At 37.4% G+C, this 22,478-nt stretch overlaps 1 protein-coding gene across 2 annotated transcripts; it reads left to right on the top strand.

Moving 5' to 3' along the window:
- Nucleotides 1-7,289: 7,289 nt before the first annotated feature.
- Nucleotides 7,290-20,911, top strand: LOC146324463 (uncharacterized). 2 transcript variants are annotated; one of them, XM_084722336.1, is made up of 5 exons: nucleotides 7,290-7,424; nucleotides 8,137-8,256; nucleotides 9,177-9,201; nucleotides 9,586-9,630; nucleotides 20,791-20,911. In XM_084722336.1, the coding sequence occupies exons 1-5, from the start codon at nucleotides 7,302-7,304 to the stop codon at nucleotides 20,895-20,897; spliced, it is 420 nt and encodes a 139-aa protein (XP_084578462.1). In that variant the 5' UTR covers nucleotides 7,290-7,301; the 3' UTR covers nucleotides 20,898-20,911. The 2 variants fall into 2 exon arrangements, with proteins under 2 accessions (XP_084578462.1, XP_084578461.1); XM_084722335.1 differs by lacking the exon at nucleotides 20,791-20,911 and adding an exon at nucleotides 12,990-13,546.
- The last annotated feature ends 1,567 nt before the right edge of the window (nucleotides 20,912-22,478 follow it).

Below are 22,478 nucleotides of genomic sequence, written 5' to 3'. Positions count from 1 at the left end.
GTGAGTCTACTGTCTCAGGACAGATTTCCTAAATGCTGAAAACTGAGCCAAGAGGAGGTGCAGAGGTCTAGTTCTGTCTCAGACCACTTGATTCACAACATGTTGAAATCTTATAATGAAATTATTTCTCAACAATAACAAAACAGTTTTTTTTTTGTTTTGAATCCTTCCTGTTTTTTAGGTGGGCAAATATGTGGTAATCTGTGACACAATAATAACTGGCTCACCAGAGAAAGATTAAAAAAAAAAAAACAGAATCAGACTGCACATACAAACATGAACTATTGTCTGTTTCTATTGTGTTCTTATGACAGTAAACTGCACAGCTGTAGATGTTATAACGTGTTATAGAGCTGAAATGTTCGGTGCAGAGTGACTGACTGATAAAATGGAAATCCCCAAATCAAACAGCAGCAGTTTGACCTGAAGCTCAGAGAGTAAACAGTGTGTGTGTGTGTGTGTGTGTGTGTGTGTGTGTGTGTGTGTGTGTGTGTGTGTGTGTGTGTGTGTGTGTGTTAGGACAGGGCTGTGTTGTGTTGTCTCTGGACTCACTAACATCTGATATAATAATGATATAATAAAATCAGTGGGTCAATATTTGACTGTAGAGTAACTACTATCTCTCTTCCTCTTTTCAGTAGGAAGTGAAACTCAGGTTTTTTTCAGTCTGGTCTTTGTGAAATATTCAGGCTCGTGGAAAAACAGTAAAAATAAGATTATTAGCAGGATTACAGTTTTACAACATCCAACCATAGACAGAGCACACACAGCTGACAGTTCATTATCATGGCCTCCAGTGAAAAAATGCTTCACTGGGTGGAAATTTCAACATTTATTGGCTTTCAAATAATCAATCAATCAGTCAATCAATTGAGCACAACAAAGGAGGTACAAACTAATAAACCAAATAACAAACATAAAACACTTAGAGCTGCAATGATTCATCTATTAATCTGCTCCTATTTGTTATGATAAAAAAGAGTTTCCAGCTTCTTAAATGTAAATATTTTCTGGTTTCTTTCGTCTTGTGGGTAAAACAAGACATTTGAGGATGTCATCCTGGACTTTGATCACTATTTTTCACCATTTTCTGACATTTCATGGACCAAACAACTAATTGATTATGATAATTGATAAACAATTTGGCCATATTTTATACTGAGATAATCCAAAAGTAATCAAGTTACATTACTTCAATATTAGAGACAAAACAAAGGTAAAACTGAAGGGGAACAGAGGAGTTGGCAATTTGGCGACTGCAGATTATCATTAACAGCTTCAGATGACTCAGACGGTGTTTAAAACAAGCAATTAATAAATTCTGCTCAACTTTCCCTGCTTTAAGAGTGTTTTCTTACTGACAGACCCGTCGACGTGTCTAAGTTAAAGTTTGCGTTTAAAAAAGGTTCCCTGACACTCAAAATATCACAAGTTATCACAGTTTTTCTCCTGTGACGTTAAAAACAGGGTTTTAAGCCGTCAGCTGTGAGCACTGATGTTAGACAGATGTTAGACTGATGTTAGACAGATGTTAGACTGATGTTAGACAGATGTTAGACAGATGTTAGACAGATGTTAGACTGATGTTAGACAGATGTTAGACTGATGTTAGACAGATGTTAGACTGATGTTAGACTGATGTTAGACAGATGTTAGACTGATGTTAGACTGATGTTAGACTGATGTTAGACGTCACCCCTGCGGGTACATAGATCTTATATTTCACTCTAGTGGGTACATGTGCTGCTAACTTTACCATTAATAATGTAGTTATTGTGTATTTCTTATGGAAATTTGTATTGTAACAGTGATTCTCTGGGTCAGAACTGACAGGAGGGTCGCCGGAGATTTTTGTCTTTATTGTTTTCCTGATGAGGGGAATTAAAAACAGTGAGATGGTCTGTTAACTCGGCCTCAATGAATTGATCTCTTACGTTCTCACGTGTCAAGATAATATAAAGGCTATAAAAAATGTCAGTAAAAGTTGTCAGGAACGTTCATTTATGCACGAACGAACTCTCGCCAGAATTTACTGAATTGGGCCATGATGGTTTGTCATTTTTAAAAAGTGGGTCTCAGAAAAAAAAAAAAAAAAAAAACTTGGAGAAACAACTCTAAAACCATCAACAGTCATCTTTAAAGTTAGACAGTGGATTTATTTAACAGAACTAAATGAGAGGATCAAAATGAACAAAATGCACATTTCATTCATGGCTCATCCGTCTGCAGACAGAACTTTACCAGCCTGCTAATTCAGTATCATTACTGGGGTGTTTATGATTAAGAGGGAAGAAAATGTGAAAACAGGAGTTAATGTGTGGGCAGACGGCGGTTTAACAACGTGTCGACATCTGTAATATTTTATGCGTCACCTGCTGACTTTGATCTGGTCAAACCACATGAAAGTCAGCACCTCTGAAAACAGGCTTTTCAAAGGCAGAGATGTTTTAAGGCTGCAGCCGCTGATTATTTTCATTATTGATTAATCTGTTGATTAATCGGTTTGTTGTTTGTTCTATAAAGTGTCAGAAAATGGTGTAAAATCTTGGTCAGTGTTCTCCAAAGCACACTTGATATTCTCAAATGTCTAAAGATATTCACTTTACTGTCATTAAAGAACCTGAAATCAGAGACTTTAAGATTACATGCAGCTGAACCTGAACTTGGTTTGGAAAGCTTGTGTGGTTTGTGTAATGTACTGTAACTGGATCAGCAATGATTAATCAACTATTCCCCTATACTGCTTTGTTTAAGAACAGACAAACATTTGACAAATAAGAAATATACAAGCTTGAGGCTTAATGTTCTTTTTAGGAAAGTGAACTAGATAAAATATCACGACGTGTCAAACGACATCCGAAGCGTCCGACAGGCTTCAGACTGAGGAAACAGTCGAGGTTAACAGTTTGTACTTCCAGCAGACAAACACCGTCACCAGTTTTAGATAATGGCTGAATGGTGATTTGACTGAACTGTTGCGTGTCTGTATAAACATGTATTTGACTATGTGGTTCACATAAGGAAACCGTTGTTAATGTGAACACGAGTGGTGATCAGGTGACAAAGAAGCAGGAAACCTCCCTCCACAGGTGATAGATGTGGTGAGCGGCTGACCTCAGTCATTCATGTTTATGTTACACTCTGCAGACCAAAGCGGTCAGAGAGTTAAAGAGATGAATGCCAGGTTTCGTTTTCCATTCCAACACACCCTCTGAGAAAATATTTCCCCTGGAAAGTGAAAGAGCAAAAATCCAACAGGTGTTGTACGGTTCTTAAAGGACCAGTCAGGTGTTATTCTGCAGGTATGTGGAGGGGACAGGGACTACTTGCATATTCATGAATGCTTTAATTTTGAAAAACAAAAACCAAAACATATCAGACAAAATTTATTACCTCCTACAAAGCATTTTATACTGTTTAAAACATGACTAGAGGTGGAGGTTTATGAGTGTCTCCCATGTGAAAACGTACTGAAATCTGCCTGTCAGTGTGTGTGTCAGTGTCAGACTCTTCATCACAGGTTAGTTTATGATGTTACTGAGTAAATCACATGTGAGCTGATTGTGTCTGTAGATCAAAGTGAATCAGAAAAGAGTCTCAGTGATCATGGAACTAAAGTTTTTACTGTGAAAAAAATATAATCTCACCAAAAACAGATGATTTTAGAATGGAGTTTGGTTCAACAGCACCAACACAGCAAAATAAAGTGACTTAATAGTATAAAAAATGACAGATATACATGAAATATATGAGGCGAAGCACAGGCAGATACAAGTGAATTTCTTTCTTTGCTGCCGCTTTATTTGCAGCTTTTCATTTGCCTCGTTGATTGCATGCTGCAAAAAAATGTTCAGGTTTCCTTTTCACAGGTCATGTCCCCTTTAAATCCGTCACGACAAGCACCTCCTCCACAGAGAACAGCTCTCCACCCTGACTGCAGCCTAATCAGACTGAGGCTTCAAAATAAAAACACTGCTATTTTTGTTGAATAAAATAAAGGACAAACGCAACTTAAATTAATTCACAGTTGTTACACTGATTTATTTATTTATTTATTTATTTCATTTAATCTGGCAAAGGCCTCTTTGTATTTTGTCTCTATTGTCCAGTGTGCACCACTACTAAAACATGTGACGTGCATGCAAATACAGTGAGGTGCACAGCAGCGGGGCCAGTTTCAGGGTTACTGCAAAAAATATTCAGTATATTCATTCAGTCAGTAACATTACCTGGAGGCTAAATGACGATAATATAATGCTAGTGTCTGAAAATCAAAGAATATACTTATTTATCAGAGTAAAAAGTCTCTCTCTTTTTTTTTTACACACTCTCTCCTCATTGGCTGTCCCTTCTGTCATTCACACTCTGTCTGAGGGTTCTTATAATCAGGGGGGAAGTTGGATTTAAGTTTTATTCACAAACACAAAAATCAAGCAGGAGCCAAAGTTCTATGTCAGAAACCACAGACAGCGTGGCGTCATGTCCCAGAGACGACCCACAGGACAGAGGCAGGAGAAAGACGGTCTGATTCAACCACCGCAGCCCTCTGTCGCTCGCTGCAGTCTTTTCTTTTCTGTTGTTCTCTGGTGGTGGAAAGATTTACTAAACTCTGTTTGATCTGCAGACAGAGTCCCTCTCAGTGTCCCGTCCTATCAGACCTGAACTCTGCTCTGACTCATGTTGTTCTCTCCTGATTGGCTCCTTGCTGTTAGTCACTTTGCATCGACGCGTCTGCACAGTCAGACCACTGTTTGTCTTCCAGGGTGGAGCAGGTTTCTCTCAGAAATGCTGCTGAGTGACTTCAGTTTGCTGCATTCCTTCTTCATGATGTGTACATGAACCTGCTGCCAGTGAAAATTAAAGCTCTTAATAGCTCTTTTAAAAGATCTTTTATATAAGGCTGAATGATTTTAAAAAATATAAGCAAACATCCCATAGATCTTTGATTTTTACCGAACATTTCCAGTTAATAAAACTCTAAAAAATACTCTCTACAGTCGTGTTACAGTAGATCTGATCCAATTAAACAGAACATTTTCTCACTAAAAAAATGATTTGGTTTTGAATTCAGGTTAAAAGCTGCCAAGTTTTGTACATTTTGAAGTTGATCTGTGGATTTTTGGTTCAGGAAGGTGAAAAGGCGTCATGAGATGAAGGTCAAACGGCGTCTGTCTGTGGGAAAATTATCACCAGATTGATCACTAGTTGAAAAATAGGTCCAAACGTGTGTTTTCTCATATTTAACTATTTTATTGGAGTGTATTAAATAACCCTAATGTGTCTCTCCAAACTTTATAGACATATAAAAACAAAATTGTAGCAGTGTCCTTTTATTTAATCAGAATTTGTAGCTCACTAGTCGTGTTTCCTGAGCGAGACGACTGCGGGGAACTTGTGACTCAGATCTCAGATCTTAATCTTAAAACCATCTAAACCAGTTTAGAAAGTTTAAACCACACTTTAGATCTGACTTAATCTTTGACAAACACAAACTTATCTCAGTATTGACTTAGACTCTTATCTTCTTTACACTTGAGATAAACCAGCTCAGATTATATTTGTCAGTCAGACTTTATGACTGTTTGTATTTGATCATTAAAAGCTCATAAACTCTATTAAACTGTGAGGTTCAGATAGTAAATATACTCAAAGTTGATTCTGGTACTTATTTTAGACCCAGTATCTTTCAATTCTTTCTCTGCAAAAAATATTTTTATTGAGTTATTTTTGTCTTTGAGTTCAGTTTCACTAAAACATGTAAAGTTTAATAAGAGTATTTGAACCTGTTTCCTGTTTGGGGAGAAGGGGTGGAAAAACTCAATTTAACCATAGATTGTATATTAAACAGGATTACAACCTATTTAATATGCAGTCTGTGGCTCCAACTCACTATTTATACTCGTTTTTGCATGAGAGACATAACGCTTCGTATGGTTTCTTTCAGATATAGACACAAATATCTGAAAAATTATTGAGAAAAGTCCATTTCTGCAGGAAAGAGTACAAAATACTGCACATACACATGGAGATTTTTTAAAATGTTTTTCAATATAAAACTGGTTTTACAGCTCATTTTAGAAATAAATTACTTATTAATGTTTATATTTTGCAGTTTAGACAAAAAATAAGCAACACACTGAAATAAAGAAAAATATTTAAAGGTTTGTTTTGTTCTGCATAAAAATATAATTGAATGACAGTTTAGTGAATGAATAAAAATGAAATAATTTTCTCCTGTACATGTAAAATCGTGGCTGCGGTCCAGTTTGACGGACGTTCGTCTCATTCACAGAAGCACTTTCTTTCCTCTCGTCTCTTCCCAGTTCAGATCCTTCCCTCCTTCGCTGCAGATTCCTTCCTTTCTTGAAATCAGTCAGGATTCACGACACCAGAGCGACTCTGCAAGTTTAAACCCCGTCTGTCTCTTCCATCCTTTGTCTCCTGGACAGTCCACATCCCTCCGTCTTCATGTCTCCACCCCTGAGATCTGCTGGGACAAATGAAATAAGCCATTTGTTATTAAAGACATTTCTATCATTTCTATTAGTTCTCTTAATGTTAATCAAAATACACATTTTTAAACCATAATTCTTATTGATCTTTGATTTAGAAGGACTACAGAGTCGACATGTTATGGTTGAGACACATCTGATAGAAATATTATTGAATGAATATGTCTAAAAATCTAAATCTAAAGTTTATTTCCTGCCTTTTATTATATTAACATAGCAAGTTTAAAAAGAAAAGAAAAAAGGAAAGAAAACCACAACGTTTCATACATCACATTTATATAAATCAAAAAATACATTTTCACCCAAAAAAACAAAAAACAATGAAATGAGAGTGCTGGTATTAATATTTTTTAAAGTTTTTTTAGTAAGGACATGATTTGTCCCAGATTTCAAGAATGGATGAGTATTATTAAAGCTATTTTGATAATTGATTAATCAGTTTGAGTGATTCTTTAAGAGAAAATACTCCAATTTTCTCTCTAGCTGACCCTTATATGCCTGATTAAATCAAGTTTTTGTAAAAATCTGACAGTTGATGGAAATCTGGGACACAACTTTAAAGGGCCAACATTTTTATTTAAAAAAAAAAACAATTTTAAAAACTGGAGTGAGGGTTGGTAGTGATATTTGTTTTTACTTTTTCAGTAGCACATGAATTCATCCTGACACTCTGAAGGGGTGTTAACCAGCCGACTCGACTCGAGCGTGTCTCTCAGTTCACAGGTCGGTCGCAGGTTTACTGACTTGTGATGTGTTTGTGGTTTATTTTCAGCTCCTGCGGTTCAGCCGATGACGGCGTCTCAGTCCAGTCTGTCCTGTAACGTGACAGAACAACCTGACGGTTCCTTCAGGTATCTGCTGTCCGAATCGCCCGCCTCACCTGACTGTAAGACGGACTGGGAGGACAAGAACGTAAGTCCTGCACATCCTGGGAGGGAGGAGCTTTAAAAAGGCCGAACAGTTAATGGAAATTTTATCGAAATCGCGATTTCATCTCTCTTCAAATCGTAGGAGGAATATTTGATAAAACCTGCAACTATTGATTATACTCATTATCAATTAATCTGTCAATCATTTTTTGATTAACGGATTAGTTGTTTGATCCATAAAGTAATCCTGTCAATTGAAAAAATAGATGATGGGGAAATTGCCTGTTCAGGTGATAAATCTGCACATCAGTCGCAATATGATCACACTTCAGTGAATATGTTAGTATCAGTCACTGTATGATGCATCATAAATCCTGCAGTATCTTATAGGACACTCAGAATAGAACCTAAACCTGCGGTTCTGACTGTTCTGACTGTTCTGACTGTTTCAGAGCTGCTGAGTGCTGTTATGTGGTGTTCACGTATCGTTGCTGAGTTATTGTCTCATCACTGATTAATTGTGAAATACCCTCTGGGACGGGGTGATGATGTAAAACACTTTCCTTTTTCTGACGTGTTGTGTTTGAGACGTTTTCTCTGCTGCTGACTGACGCTGGAAACTCCCAGATATTCCACTTCAGTTTTTCTTCTTATTGTCAAGGAACGACTGTGAGATAAAAATCTGTCACTTTACTTTAATGATAAATGCTTCATGAGTAAGTCAAACTTCTAATGAGTCCATTTGTGTTTTCCAGAGAACCGTCGTGGCCACGGACTCCTACTATAATGAGACCCTGGTCCAGAACCTGACAAGCCGGTCCATCGTCCTCAGACACTGCTGGGACTACCTGCACTACGGACAGGACTGTAACGGGGTAAGAACAACCTTCAGGGTACCAACAAAAACAGCTGTTATATTGTTTCTTAGCTAAATAAAAACAAAACAGATTGTTTTTTATTGTTTGTTAACTAAAGGTAAACAAAAAACAAACAAAAAATATATTATTATATTGATAGCTAACTAAAAGCAACTAACTAAATGTTTTTTGAAGTTATATTGGTGCTAGCTAAAAACAAAACAAAACAAACCCTGCTGTATTGTTTGCCAGCTGACTAAAACGTTTCTTTTTTTTTTTTTAAGTTTTATTGTTTGCTAGCTGACTTAAAGGTTGGTTAGCCTCGTCAGCTGACTCATGATGGCTGAGCAGAGGATTATTTTTCTCCATCCATCATAAAAAAGCAGCCCAATTTAACAGTTAAAAAAGATTTTAGATAAAGAAAATAAGTTAGATATCAGTTCAGATACCAAGTCTAAGTACAGACTGTGACACATTTTGTGTATTAATTTGTGTAGAATTCTGTCATGAAACATCAGTTTGGTTGTTTATAGCAAAATAACATCTGATTTAATTTGATGAAGAAATGAAATGATGATTTTGAGTATGAGTGTGTCTGCACAGTGCAGCAAAAACTCAAAATGCACCCTGAAAAATTCTTAAACAAAGACAAAGACAAGCAGCCAAAACCAGGCAGCACTGAAAGTAACAAGGACCACGTTCATGCAGCCTACATCCTCTTCCTCCCACTCAGACCTGAAACATGTCCAGACATGTTCACTCTGAAAACTCCTCCTCCTCCTCCTGTATCTGGACGTCTTTCAAAGATCGTCAGTCACAATCCAAAAATTTATCAAGTTTTATCAATTAACTCCTTATTTTTATTTTTATATTTAAAATTTTACTTCTGATTCTTGCACTAACCTGTCATGCTTCTCTCTTTCTCCTCCTTTCTTTAGGAGTTTCAAGAGGCTCATTGTTACGGTGAGAGAAGTTAGAATATTAATGTTTTCTCTGATCCTCCCACTCAGACGACTCGTACTGCACATTATCATGTGAGAGGTGTAGAGAACGTGTAGTCATGTGTCATTAAACTGTTAGTTGCAAACTGCAACCTGTTGCATGACCCCATGTAACAAACAGTTAAATTAAATGAATTAAATGTTTCACTTACTGTTTATCTGCATCAACCAGTGAGCTCACATTCACATGACAGGAGAGGATGGAAACATTAATACATTGTCATGTTTTGTGATGATTTCTAAAAACTGTGGTTACAATTTGTGCTACATTTGGATGGAAAAACTAATCTGCCATGTCGTCCGCACTGATTACTAATTATTTTTCATGTTTCTTTGTGTTTTCCAGTTAACTGCAGCGTTCACTTGGACATGACCAGTCAGACAAACACTGGTGAGTCACATGTTCCCTGATCATAGATTAAGATGTAATAAATATAGTTTGACACAGTTAGACCACAGGATGTGATTAGACTGATTTTTATCAGCCCAGTCTCTTCAGTCTGCACACAAATGACACAATCCTTGAAATAGTGTACAGTGCAGTGCTTACGCCACAGTCAAACTTTTGTGTGCAGGTTATACACCAGTTAGAGTGGGGCAATTTGACAATTATATTGCCTTTCAATATACCGGTTGGGTTTTTTGGCTGATTTTTGGGGTGACACATATATATATAAGTTTTAAAGATTACTTTTAGGGTGTTTACCTTTATTTTGATAGGGACAGCTGAAGATATGACACACAGCAAATGAGCCACAAGCGGGACTTGAGCAACATTTTAAGTCTAAAGTTGCAGTAACGTTGCTGCAGCATAACATTTAAAGTGCAAAGTTGCAGTAACGTTGCTGCAACATTTTTAGTGTAATGTTGAGGGAATGTTGCTGCAACATAATGTTTTATGTGTAATGTTGCAGCAGCATTGCTGCAGTGTATCATTTTCAGGGTACCTTTGAATTAACAGAACTGAAACATAACTTTGACAGTAACGTTGCTGCAACGCGACACTTTACGTCATTATATAAAGACAACACATCATGCAGAGGATGTTGGACAGATGTTGCTAGGAACTGTAGGGATGAAGTTTTCTCTCAGAGTTGAGCGTGTTGATGTCTCTTGTCAAAGCCTGAAGGTGTGAAACATGAACAGTTTCTGGGTAGCTGATGGTTTACTCCTCTAGCTTTGTGTGTTGGCAGGTGGAAAATTTCATTAGTGGTACCGAATTGAAAGGTCACAACCCCTGGTTTGTCCCGTATCTTGTTAATGACAAGAAGGCACTTTGCTGTGGTAAAACCCCCTGTTTGTGGTTGATGTGCAGCCGCTGCTGTTACAAAAACTGATCTTGATTTTCTGAGAAGCTGATGTGACCACAGCATATTTAACAGGAAATGTTCTTCTCCCTCTCCTCATCACACATCTTTAAGTTATCATCAGTGTTCAGATCGACATCTGCAACAGTATCAGGCAGTGTTTAACTAATGACAACAGCCTGTGTTCCTCTGTGAACACAGGAAGGTAATAAAATGTAGATAAAATCAGAATTCATTATAAATCCTGCAGATTTTTTTCAGTTTTGTCCTTTTCTGATTTCTGGTTTATGACTTAAGTCCCTTTGAAATAATGAGGTTGTTGTAAAATTGCAAATAAAGAAATTGTTCTGTTTTACCAAATTAAAAGAGAAACTGAACTAAAAGCCAAAAGAAGACGGTGAAGTAGAAGTTAGTGCAGAGAGAAAATCAGAGCTGGCTCATGTTTCTATTATTAGCAGTTTGGTGTGGAGTCAGAGGGAGAGCTGAGTCACTCAAGGTGGCGAGGCGGGGAAGTTTATCACAATGATGTCGTTCTCATCTGTCCTATCAGATCACAGACCACATCTGGAGCAGATGATAATGGGTATCTTCGGTATTTTTCATTCTGGACTCAACTTTCTCATGATTTTCTGTCTAAACTGGGCGCGACAATAAAGACTGCCCACTTGAACGGGGCAAGTAAAATAGTCAGGGTAGTAAATCTAGCAACTCAACTGATCAACTGGAATATTAAAATATTAAACTATTACTAAACTTTTTTGATAATTATTAATGCCTGGATTCTCAAACTGTGGGACGAGAACCACTGGTGAAATCCATGCTCCCTCTAGTGGGACGTGGAGGAACGTCAGAAATATATTCTTTAAATGAAATCAGCTTAAAAATATAATGTTATTGACATAAAACATTCCTGTACTTTACTTGAGTATTTACTTTGCTGACAACTTTTTACTTTTTCTTACATTTGAACACGGACACCCGTACTTTCTCCTCCTTACATTTTCAACATGGACTCGTTACTTTAGTTTTAATGCATTTGAGGGGAATTATTTGTCATTTTAATTTTGCACCATTGTGTGCCACCTTCCTAAAATTGATGTGACAGTAACACTAAGAAAAGACAGTTCACTGGTGTATCCATCAGGGTTTAGCACCTTGCAGATGTCACAGTTCAAGAATTTTCAGGTTTGGACCCAAATGCAGACAACGCAGACAGAGGGGAGCAAATAAGTGATATTTAATGAGAAACGAAAAGATACAGAAAGCTAACATCAAATTCAAGCAGTGAGTCTTTGACAAGGCAGAGAAAAAACAAACACAAAAGACTTACCGAAAAGGCTGAGGAGATGCAAAAAAAAACAAAGGCCAGGTAAACTGAGAATCCAAACGAATCCATACAAGAAGGCAACAAACTTCCACTAGAGACACAAACAAACTAACAAGTACGAGTACGAACCAACAACTAAGGAGGAAAAGACACAGGATTAAACACAGTAGGGAGAGGGAGGATAACAAGACACAGGTGAGGGCAGTGAAGGACAGGTGAAAATAATCAGTGATCAAAAAAGAGCGGGAAAACACACAAAGACACACAACTGAAAATGCACCAAAATAAAACAGGAAGTGACAATGAAAAACCCAAAACCATGACAGCAGATATGGCAAAGGTCCACACATTCTTTGTTAAAGTAGAAGTACTGACTCAACTTCTTTACTGCAGGAAAAACTAAAAAGTATAAAAGTAGACATTTTTATTTTTGTCTTGTTGCATCTTTTTTGTCTGGTAACATCTTGTTTAGTTGTTTTTGTCTTATGTCTTGTTACATGTTTTACGTGGCTTTTGCTGGTCATGTCTTTTTTGTAGCGTTATGTCTCGTTACATCTTCTTTTTTTGTCTTTTTTGTGTTATGTGTGTCAAGTAAACTGGGAGAAACAAAGGATGGACCCAAATAAGGCAGACTGAAGCTAAACAGGCAGAGTTCAGAGTGATTTGATTACAAACAAAAAGTAACATGGAAACAGGTTGACGCTTCTACACAAACTGAGTGGGCCGAATATCAAGGAACTAAGCCTGGAAGCTAGAAAACTTTTTTGCTTATGCACCTGGTGAGCAGCTCTCATTGGACTGAATGGTGGTGTGATTGGTTGCTTAGAAATTAAGTGACAGTTTGAATGACTCTGAAACCAGTTATGGAGTCCATTAATGTGGATTTTGTGCCATTATAAACATACAGCTGCACGTCAGCAGCATGGAAAAGTGTAAAATGATGCCACGTCTACTACAGACGAGGAGCAGGGGCAGCAAGACTATGAAAAATTCTACTTTAAGTGTCAAAATATGAGCAAAAGAAAGAAATCTAACTGCTGAGACATTATTCGTATTATTATTATATTTATTATTTAATAAAAAAAAATGTTTTGTCTCACCTTTGTCTCCTCTCAGTGAACTCCACCTTGACCTGCATCTATAAGAGTTGGTGTCCAGATCAGCTGACAATCGGACTCTCTATCACCGGTATCATTGCTCTCGCTGCCTGTATCTGTGGGTGTTGTTACTTCTGGAAACTCATCAAACGCAGAAGACAAAAACCTGTGACCATGACATCATCATACACTCGTGCAAATGAGGCTATGGTAGAGCTGGAGAAAGTGGTGATAATTTAGTCAACAAAAAGATCTGAGCCTGTATGGTACAACTCAGCAGAGTCTTTTCTAATATATAGTAAAAGTGCCACAAAGACTAGTATCATAAAATTAAATAGAAAATGATAATATATGTTACATATACAATAATTAGTATATAGATATATAGATAAATATTTAGAACGGGATATGTCCCAATACATTTATAAGTATGCAGTAAGTAATATAATACTTATAATATTTATAAGTATGCAGTAAGTTAAATATGAACTAAAACTAAAAAGAATATATATCTATATCATATGTTTATAAGACAAGGGTAAAATTATGGTTTTCAGCCTGTTGATGGCGGTCGTTCAGGAGTCCAGGAGATGAAAATTTACAGAAAAAGGATTTTTATATATATATATATATATATATATATATATATATATATAAATTCCATTTATAATTTTGCTTTGAAACCTGATTTTCTCTCTCTGAAACTTTAAATGAATAGTAGATGCTGTAAAATCTGCAGATATAATTACTGCTTGTGTAGCTAGTTAGCGAGTCTGGAGATAGCCGCTAACCTGCAATCAAGTCAGTAACACGGTAAAGTAGCTTGCCAAGTTTGCTGGCCTGCTACCAGTTTAGCTAAATATCAGTTAGCTAACGCACTAGCTTGTTTGATAAAAAGCTGTTTATTCAAGAGACTATTTGTGGTTAGCCTTTGACCGGAGGAGGAACCAGGTCATTGTTTTCAAGTCACAAATAAGTCTCAAGTCCCAAGTCAAGACGGGCTAGTCCTTTTGACTTTCGACTCCTCGTTACTTAGCTGTTACGCTAACTTGCTAACTATGTTAGCCTCAACTTACCGTTCTTCTGATGTTGAGAAATGTTGAAAATTGTTGCCTCTCCGTCTGTGGTTTTTCTTTGGTATCATTTTTTCCAGTAACATTAGTTCTCCGATTGGTTCAAAGAAAGTGGATCTGACTTTCTAAACCTTCGGCTCGACCAAACGTGCAAATTTGCATGTTAAAGTTCACTGAAGCTCGGCACAGATTTCCTCCCATCAATTCCAACTGAAGGAACTGATTTTAATCTGAAATGTCATTATAATAGTGTCATAGGGAGCTGAGACGTTGTGTGTCAGTTTTAACGACACTGAAAACAGTTATGGAGCCCGTTAACTTCGAGTTTTGTGTCATTAGAAACATAGAGCGCCATGTCATCAGTGTAGCAAAGTATAAAACGTAAACTAATGCCATATCTGCTACAGATGAAGACCAGGGGCAGCAAGTATATGAAAAATTGCGCTTCAAGCATCAAAATATGAAAGAAGAAAGAAAGAAATCTGCTGACATATTATTTTCTATCTGTCACTGTTCACCCTCCCAACATCCTCTGATCTTGTGACATCCGCTTGCACATTTATTTCTGTCTGTGTGGTTTGCCACAGTAAATCATGAGGGAAGTTCATCGAAAAACCCCGAGCACCCAGCAGGCGCACCATGGTTTCCCCTCAGAACTTCCTCCTGAGGGACCCTCACCAGCACCATTCTTAAAAAAAAAAAAAAGGAAGAAAAGGAAAGAAAGCTGGATATATTTACCAAGAGGGCGTTGTGACGTGTGAGACAGCCTTAGATGTTTAAATCTGAACAGTGTATGTATCAAAATGATCAGACGGCTCAGAGGTTAGCGTGTCACATTTTCAGTCCTTCACTCCTCTTGGTTCTGGTTTTTAAGATCTGTCAGTCTTCGGCTTCAGTATTCAAACTGAAAGCGTGTGACTGCAGATCTGGGTCAACCAGGTTTCTCCCAAACTATCCACAAACCCAGTCTCTGAATAAATCAGAGCCTGGAAATATCCTGTAATGTTGCAGAATCGTATTTTCCAGACGTAAATCCCGCAGTGATGTGAACTGTGAGATGTAGTCTGGTTGCAGAAGATCTCGAATCTTCTGACTCTTGAAGCAGATCTAAGAATCTCAGCAGGATTCTTAGCTGATGGTTTTTCCCACATTCAGTGCCCTGACACACCAAGCTGACCTGAAGTCGCCAAAAGACAACTGATCCAAAGCTTTGCATCTCTTTTCATACTCCTGAAAAGTTGGACTGAACACATGCAGACTGAGACTGATGTCCACACCACACTGCCTTAATTTTAGCAGAGACTTTTGTCCATAAAATCGTATCTTTAGCTTTAGTTATGCGTCTGTGGTTCATGTGGTGCATCATTGTGAGATAAGTGAAGTGTGTACTCAAATTTACTGATATTATCGCTCACATATGATGTCAAGGCTCTGCATGAGAAAAAACGTTTCAGAGGCTGTTCTTCAGCAGCCACATTAAAAATATAGTTTAGATTAGTTTTGCCCACATTCTGCATGTGTTACTGCCATAAATCCACATTTGCAAAGAACCTGTCCTCTGTCATCGTCACCTCTTTTGTAGAGATCAAATGTCATACAGTTCATGTTCAGTCGTCTGGCAACAGAAAACAGATGTTGAACACAAACAGAACCCCAAATCATGGACATGCAGACCCACACAGGACTATGGTTGTTAATTTTAAGTTAAGTTTTTCAAATTAAAGACATTACAGATCTGCACAGATTTAAGATCACAGACAACCTCTACATTTAATAGAAATTACAAGACATTTTGGGTTAATTTGCAGCGTTAGGCAAACGTGGGCCCTCCACATCCCTTGTTTCGCCCCCTTTTTCAGTCTTTTAATAAACAATAAGTCATAAAAAATAAACTTTTATTTCCAGTGGAGTGCTTAGGATGAATTTAGTCCTTGGTAGCTTGGGGCTTAAGGCAACTGCAGACCTTTGCCTGATGGTAAATTCTGATACTATTGGTCTGCAGGTAATATTGGTACTGGGCTTTTTTTGAATTCAGAATCCGACGGTTCTTATTTCTCCTTTTTTGTCAGACAACTGAACAAGAACTAAGATTGATTCAATCGCTGCTGTGGTGATCAATGCAGTTCTAGTCCGGACCGAGGGCTGAAATGGAGAGACAAAGATGCATTTTACAGAATTAACCAGCTTGGTGTGGACATTCTCTGACTCAAAGTGCCAGTCTCTCTCGTTTGCCTCTCATGAGCCTGAAGCCTAAAACTAGAGCGTCAAACACATGATCCAGTATTGATTGGACATTTATTTCCCACATGTATTTCCTACTTCTATACCAGTGTAGAACAGTGGTCGCCTTTTCAATTCATGTCGTTGTCAAACCTCAACTGCGGACACACCGCAGTGGTGAGCTGTTAAAAAACCAAACCAGTAACCAGTAACCAGTAACCAGTAACCAGTAACCAGTGGTTGGCTTGGTGTATCAGGGCTTTTCAGGGACTGCAACAATTAAAAAGGCTTCAAATCCTGAATCCCAAAATCACCAGCCTCCAATTATCCTGGAGGTCAAAGGTCTGAGGTCACGGCACCGAAATGATGAAATGATCCAGTGACTTTAAAAAAGATCAATGTTGATAGAAAAAGGGAACAGAATGAAAACAGGAAGAGAACTTTCTATCAGGTCATCTGACTGTAACACCACGAGATGTGGATTTAAAACTGTCAGAGCTCGTGATGATAGTAAATAATGATCTTCTGCTGTGGAAGTTGGGAGATTTACTTATAATAATCAATAATAAATAAGAGTCATATGTATCCATGTGTGATATTAAGACTTGTATAGAGGTCAGTTGATGTTTGATCTCAGGGCTACTGGACTCTTTTCTTTTTAATGTCATTATATTTTCTTTGATTTATTGTGTTTTGGTTAGAGTATTATTATTTCTCTGTTAAATCGGCTTTTTTATATGAACTTTATTGTTGTCATAGGCAACATGTGTAACTTCAAATATGTTGAAGAATTTTTTAGCATTTTGAATTGTGGAAGTTTCTGCTACTTAAAGTTGCGGTAATTTAGTTTTTTGGCCACCTGGGAGCAACAAAACCACCTGAAGAGACAAAACTGAATCTTTTTAGTTCTGAAGTGCTTTAAAGTTGTGAACAGGACACATAAGTTCCCAGAGCTCAGTGGGACTCTTACTCACATCGTCACATTTGAGAAGCTGTAAGCAGCCAGTGATTGGCATGTTTCTTTCTGGATAAATGATTTAATCATTAATAATTATCAAAATAGTTACTAAAACACTGACAAGCTGGTGTAAAGATAACCTCTTATCTGTTCCCTCAAAGGTCTGGACTGTCCTGACAGTTAAATCTTGGTGGTGCAAATTTGCAAGTTCATCATGTTTTCTTTCATGAATTCCAGCTGAGGGAACTGATTTTAATCTGAAATGTTGTTATACTGGTGTCATAGGGAGCTGAGAAGTTGTGTGACTGTTTTAACAACCCTGAATACAGTTATGGAGTTTTTTAACTTGGAGTTTCGTGTCATCAAAGTGTAGAGTGACACCACGACCAAACAGCCAAGGTTAGGCATGTTTTTTTTATATATATATGATGATTAATAAATTGAGTAATTATGAAAATATCTACCAAAACACTGAGCAAAACAGTTGGATACATTTCCATGTGGTTTCATCATCATGAGACTTTTTTTTTTAATACTCTCATTTTAATAGTCTCATTATCTGTAATATAAAATAAACATTGAAAACTAAACTACTGATTACTGCAGCTTTACAGAAAGTGAACTTCTGCTCAGATTATTGATTATAAACCATGATATTCTTATTTTTAATCACATAAGACTGGGTTGCACAAACAAAGATTCATTTAATCAAAGAGTTTAGCAAAACTAGGTTTAAAATTAGTAAATCCTTGTATAAATTCAGCAGAACTGTGTTGCACGATTAAAAATTGATCTCTGTTTTGTAAAAACAAGTTTAGTGAAGTAAACTGAAATTAAAGAGGGTTTAAGAAAGCCTTAACTTTTGGTGCAACATAATTTAAAGTTAAGGCTTGATTTAATCTGGTTTAAAAATTCATCTTAGTTGGTGCAACCCAGTCTAAAGCATCATTCAACCCAAATAAAACTCAATACTTAAAGGCACAATGAGTGTGTGTTGGTGTGTGTATCTGCAGAGACTCTGCCCTCTGCATGTATTTTCTGATCTTGCTGCCTTGGGGATGTTTCTGGGAATCGGTGGGTGTGTAGCCCACAGCCAATGAAAGCGCACAGGGAACGAGGGCGGGACTCTGCAGAAACGTAGCAGCCAGGCCTGTGTTCAGGCCTGACAGAACGTACCACAGTTTAAACAGAAATAGTGCGGCGCTGAACGTTACAACGTCTTTTTAATACAGCAGTGTTTACACACACGTCGCTGCTGACTGTGTAACACCTGTGGCACCTGAGAGAAAACCTACCTCAAATCTGTTTCACACCATTACACTCATTCTGCCTTAAAGTAGAAGTGACCCAGTGGATTTGTTGAATGTTGGACGTGATTAGAAACATGAAATTAAAATTAATCTGCCACTTTTTAAGTATGAAATTATATAACTTTGTTTATCTGTGTGGGTTTATTTACATTGGAGTGTTTTCTGCTAAATAAAATGGTTTAAAATGGCTGCCTCAGTGGTCTTCTTTCAGTAGTACATGAATTGGCCCAGGTTGGGCTACGGGATGAGGGGTGTAACATTAAATAAATTTAACCGGGAGACAAAGGAAGGAAGGAGAACTGAGACAAAATGATGTAAACAAAGGTTCTTTTATTAACAAATGTGTCAAGTTAACAAATTAAATCAACATAAGGGTTAACTTAACATACTAAATTAAACAACACACATAAAAGACAACAAGTATCCATGCTAACCAGCGAGGCTAACAAGAACACAAGCACAGAAAACAACGAGCGCCTTTGCTAGCTGGTGGGACTAGCAAAGCACATGAGGCACATGAGGGCACCCAAACAAGTGCCCTCGCCAACCATGGAGGTAACAAGGCACATGAAACAAAGACACGTGACTTCACTAGCTGAGCACACTAGCAAAGCACTTGTCAACTGCCACGAGTAGACTAACCTGCTGCAGGATTAGACTACAGACTTGCAGACTGTAGTCTGCTGAATGGCCCACTGGCCCTGATCGGCTGCACTCTGCAGGTTTTTAAGCACCAGGTCCTGATTGCAGAGCAGCTGCACCTGATGCCTATCACTGCAACCTGCAAGGGGGGGAGGGGCAGAACCTGGGCACAGGAGAGCACAGCACCACACAGACACTGTGGCACGTAACAGTCTCAAACATTTTTTGTAAGGATTTATTGATACTAACATTCATTTTTAAATGTTTATGTTCATTTTATTTTAAAGGTGCACTCTTCAGGTGTTTTTTTGTCTTCAGCAAGTCACAACACTGATGATAAATACAGAAAACAGACGTATTATAGGTCAAATCTACTCACAGAATGAAAAGTAAAAGCACTCATTACACAGAATGGCTCCTGCAAAACATTAGAATATTATATATTTCTTTTTTATTACTAAAAAACATGCAAAAGCATTTTAGCATTGCAGAAGAAAATTGCACATAATGGAGATTTGCTTTAAGCAGCGTTGGGAGGGTATCTGTAAAAATGTACAGTTACAATTACTTTTTATCTCGACCAACTTTATATTTTTTATTTTCCACTGGGTTTGCAGGTGTACATCAATAACCTGTCGATTCAGTTACTAACAGCCTGTTAAAAATGTCGTCCCTAACCTAATCAAAGTATCACAAGATTAAAGTAATGTAACTTGATTACTTTCTGTTAATTCCTCTGGTACCGATTAGCTCAATATCAAATATTGTGAAAGTGTTTAGTCAGATTTTTGAATTTTAGAAAGCAGGGGGCCACAAATCCTCAGGGACTTCTACCACAGAGAGACACACACAACAATGCAAACCAACCCCTGTTTGACCAACACAACTATACAACCTCTGAGACTTCAGTTCGGCCAGACTCACTAAAAATGCAGCAAGATGAAAAAGATTTTTCTGGAATAAGCAGTGGGCAGCTTGTGACATTAGTTTGATGTTTGATATTAAGAACTGTAATAGTCTATATGAATCATTCTCAGTTTCTTTTCATCGTTCTCATTTCTGTTTCTCACCTACACCCACACTTAAATGCAGTGTGGATATCTGCTCTGTCTGCTGAGCTGCACTGTAGGAAGGAGCTTTGAAAAACAAGATTCAAGTGTCTGAAAGTTGTTTGCTAACAGACGAGTCTCCTTACTAGCAGTCCTTTGCAGATCCTCTGCTACGCTGCCTAAGTCCACTGTGAAAAAGACAGCGCTATCAAGTTAGCCACCTAGCAGCAACATCAATCTCATCTGCTTCGTCTTGATCAAGAAGTCATTGTCCTTCAGGAAGATCTAAGGGGATTATTTTAGTCCCACAAACTGTAAACCAAAATCAAACAGAAATGTAAAACAAAACACCCTGGACAAGTCACCAGTTCATCACAGGGCTGACACACACACACACACACACACACACACACACACACACACACACACACACACACACACACACACAGACACACACACACACACACACACACACACACACAGACAGACAACCAGTCATGCTCACATTCACACCTACAAGCAATTTAGAGTCACTAGTTAACCTGTTATGCTGTCTGTCTTTGGACAGTGGGAGGAAGCCGGAGAACCCAGAGAGAACCCACACAGACACAAGGAGAACATGCAGACTCCCCACAGAAAGTTCCTGCTCCTGCCAAGAGACTCCCAGCCGCCTGAAGGATTCAAACTCACAGGGTTCTAACAGCCTCTGAAAATCAAAATGTGATTGATAATTCACCTGTCACTTTCTAAACAAATACAGGATGTGTCCTTCTGTCCTGACCAATGAGTGAGCCAGAACCTTTCTCCGCCTAGAGACAACAACAGACAAATCTGATTGGATAACTCTATTTTGCTGTTTTCAGGACTGGAACTCTTTCATTTCTGTTGATGGAAAATAGAGTTGAAATTAGAACTAGAAGAGAATATCCTAATGATTAAATTAAATAATCTAAAATTTATAAATACTGAGGCACTGGTGTATACATGTTAATATTGTTGTTTTGTTTTTTTCCCAGTATGATAGACATAATTTAAAAAATGCACATCCTATTTAACACTGTATATTTTATCTTTTTTATGATGTTTAGTTCTGTATTTTATTACTTACTTGTTGTTCTGTTATTTATTTGCTGTTATTTTTTACATTGGAGCGTTCCAGACAAAGTTTTCACAGGACTGTTCATAACCAGCCCGACAACAAACATGTCCAATCTTGAATCTACTCCAGTAATGTTTCTGGTGTGTGTTCATTATGTCTAGTATTTCTGGAACTATCTGAAATTTACAGATAGATTATAAGAGGAAATGATCTGATTTTCACTGATCCATATGACTGTTTTCCTGCTCTGAATCAGATTATAACCAGCCAACAAACCAACCAGTCTGTAGCAGTTTAAATATTTTTTTAAAATGATAAAATGCACTTTTCCACTGAGCAAAGAGTGACTGCAGTTTCTACCTCACCAGTGAAACTTTAGTTATGTGTCAGAATGAATCCATTTCATTCACGAGGTTTAGATTTGACAGATTGGGACTCATCCAGTCCTGTATTCACCTCTCTGATCTGATAAGGCCTCTGTGACCGTGTTGTGTTGTTGGCTGTTTCTGATTGACTGTATCAACATCTGTATCAGATCTTTAAAATATTACACAAACACACTCAATGCTCTTTTTTATCTTCTTTTACTGGCACAGGTTTAATTCACATTTTCCATTTCAAAAATTCAAGATTCAAATTTCCAGGGAAGTTTTTTTTTTTTTTTTGACAAAATTTGACATCTGAGTACAAATAGCAAATAAACAGATTAAAAAAATGGAATTTAATCACATAGAAAAATATAACTTTATAGCACCAATGTTCTAATTGTGCATCTTATCCTGAGTATAGAGGTATATGTAGCATTTATTTCATTTATTTTACAGTTTGAGAATAAATAACGATGTCCTATCATGTACAGTGAACACAGCTGCCAATTCATGCATACAAAAAATGTTCAAAGTGTGGAAATTTCAACTTTTTCTCTCCTTAAAAAGGTATCAATAAATTTGGGACAATAAAGGAGGTAACAGCTGGACAATCTAATAAACAACAACCATAAAACACTTGGAGCTGCAATGATTGATCTGTTATTAATCCACTATTAAATTATCTGAAATCTATTTGGATAAGTGGCTAATCTTTTGAGTCATTTTTTAATTTAAAAAAAAGTAAAACTTCTCTGATTTCAGTTTCTTAAATGTGAATATTTTCTGATT

The sequence above is a fragment of the Lutjanus erythropterus genome, chromosome 7 (genome assembly GCF_056507025.1).
Source record: "Lutjanus erythropterus isolate fLutEry1 chromosome 7, fLutEry1.hap2, whole genome shotgun sequence".
NCBI classification, from domain to species: Eukaryota; Metazoa; Chordata; class Actinopteri; order Lutjaniformes; family Lutjanidae; genus Lutjanus; species Lutjanus erythropterus.
The sequence above is the reverse complement of the archived record's forward strand: the minus strand, read 5'-3'. Positions and strand labels throughout refer to the sequence as shown.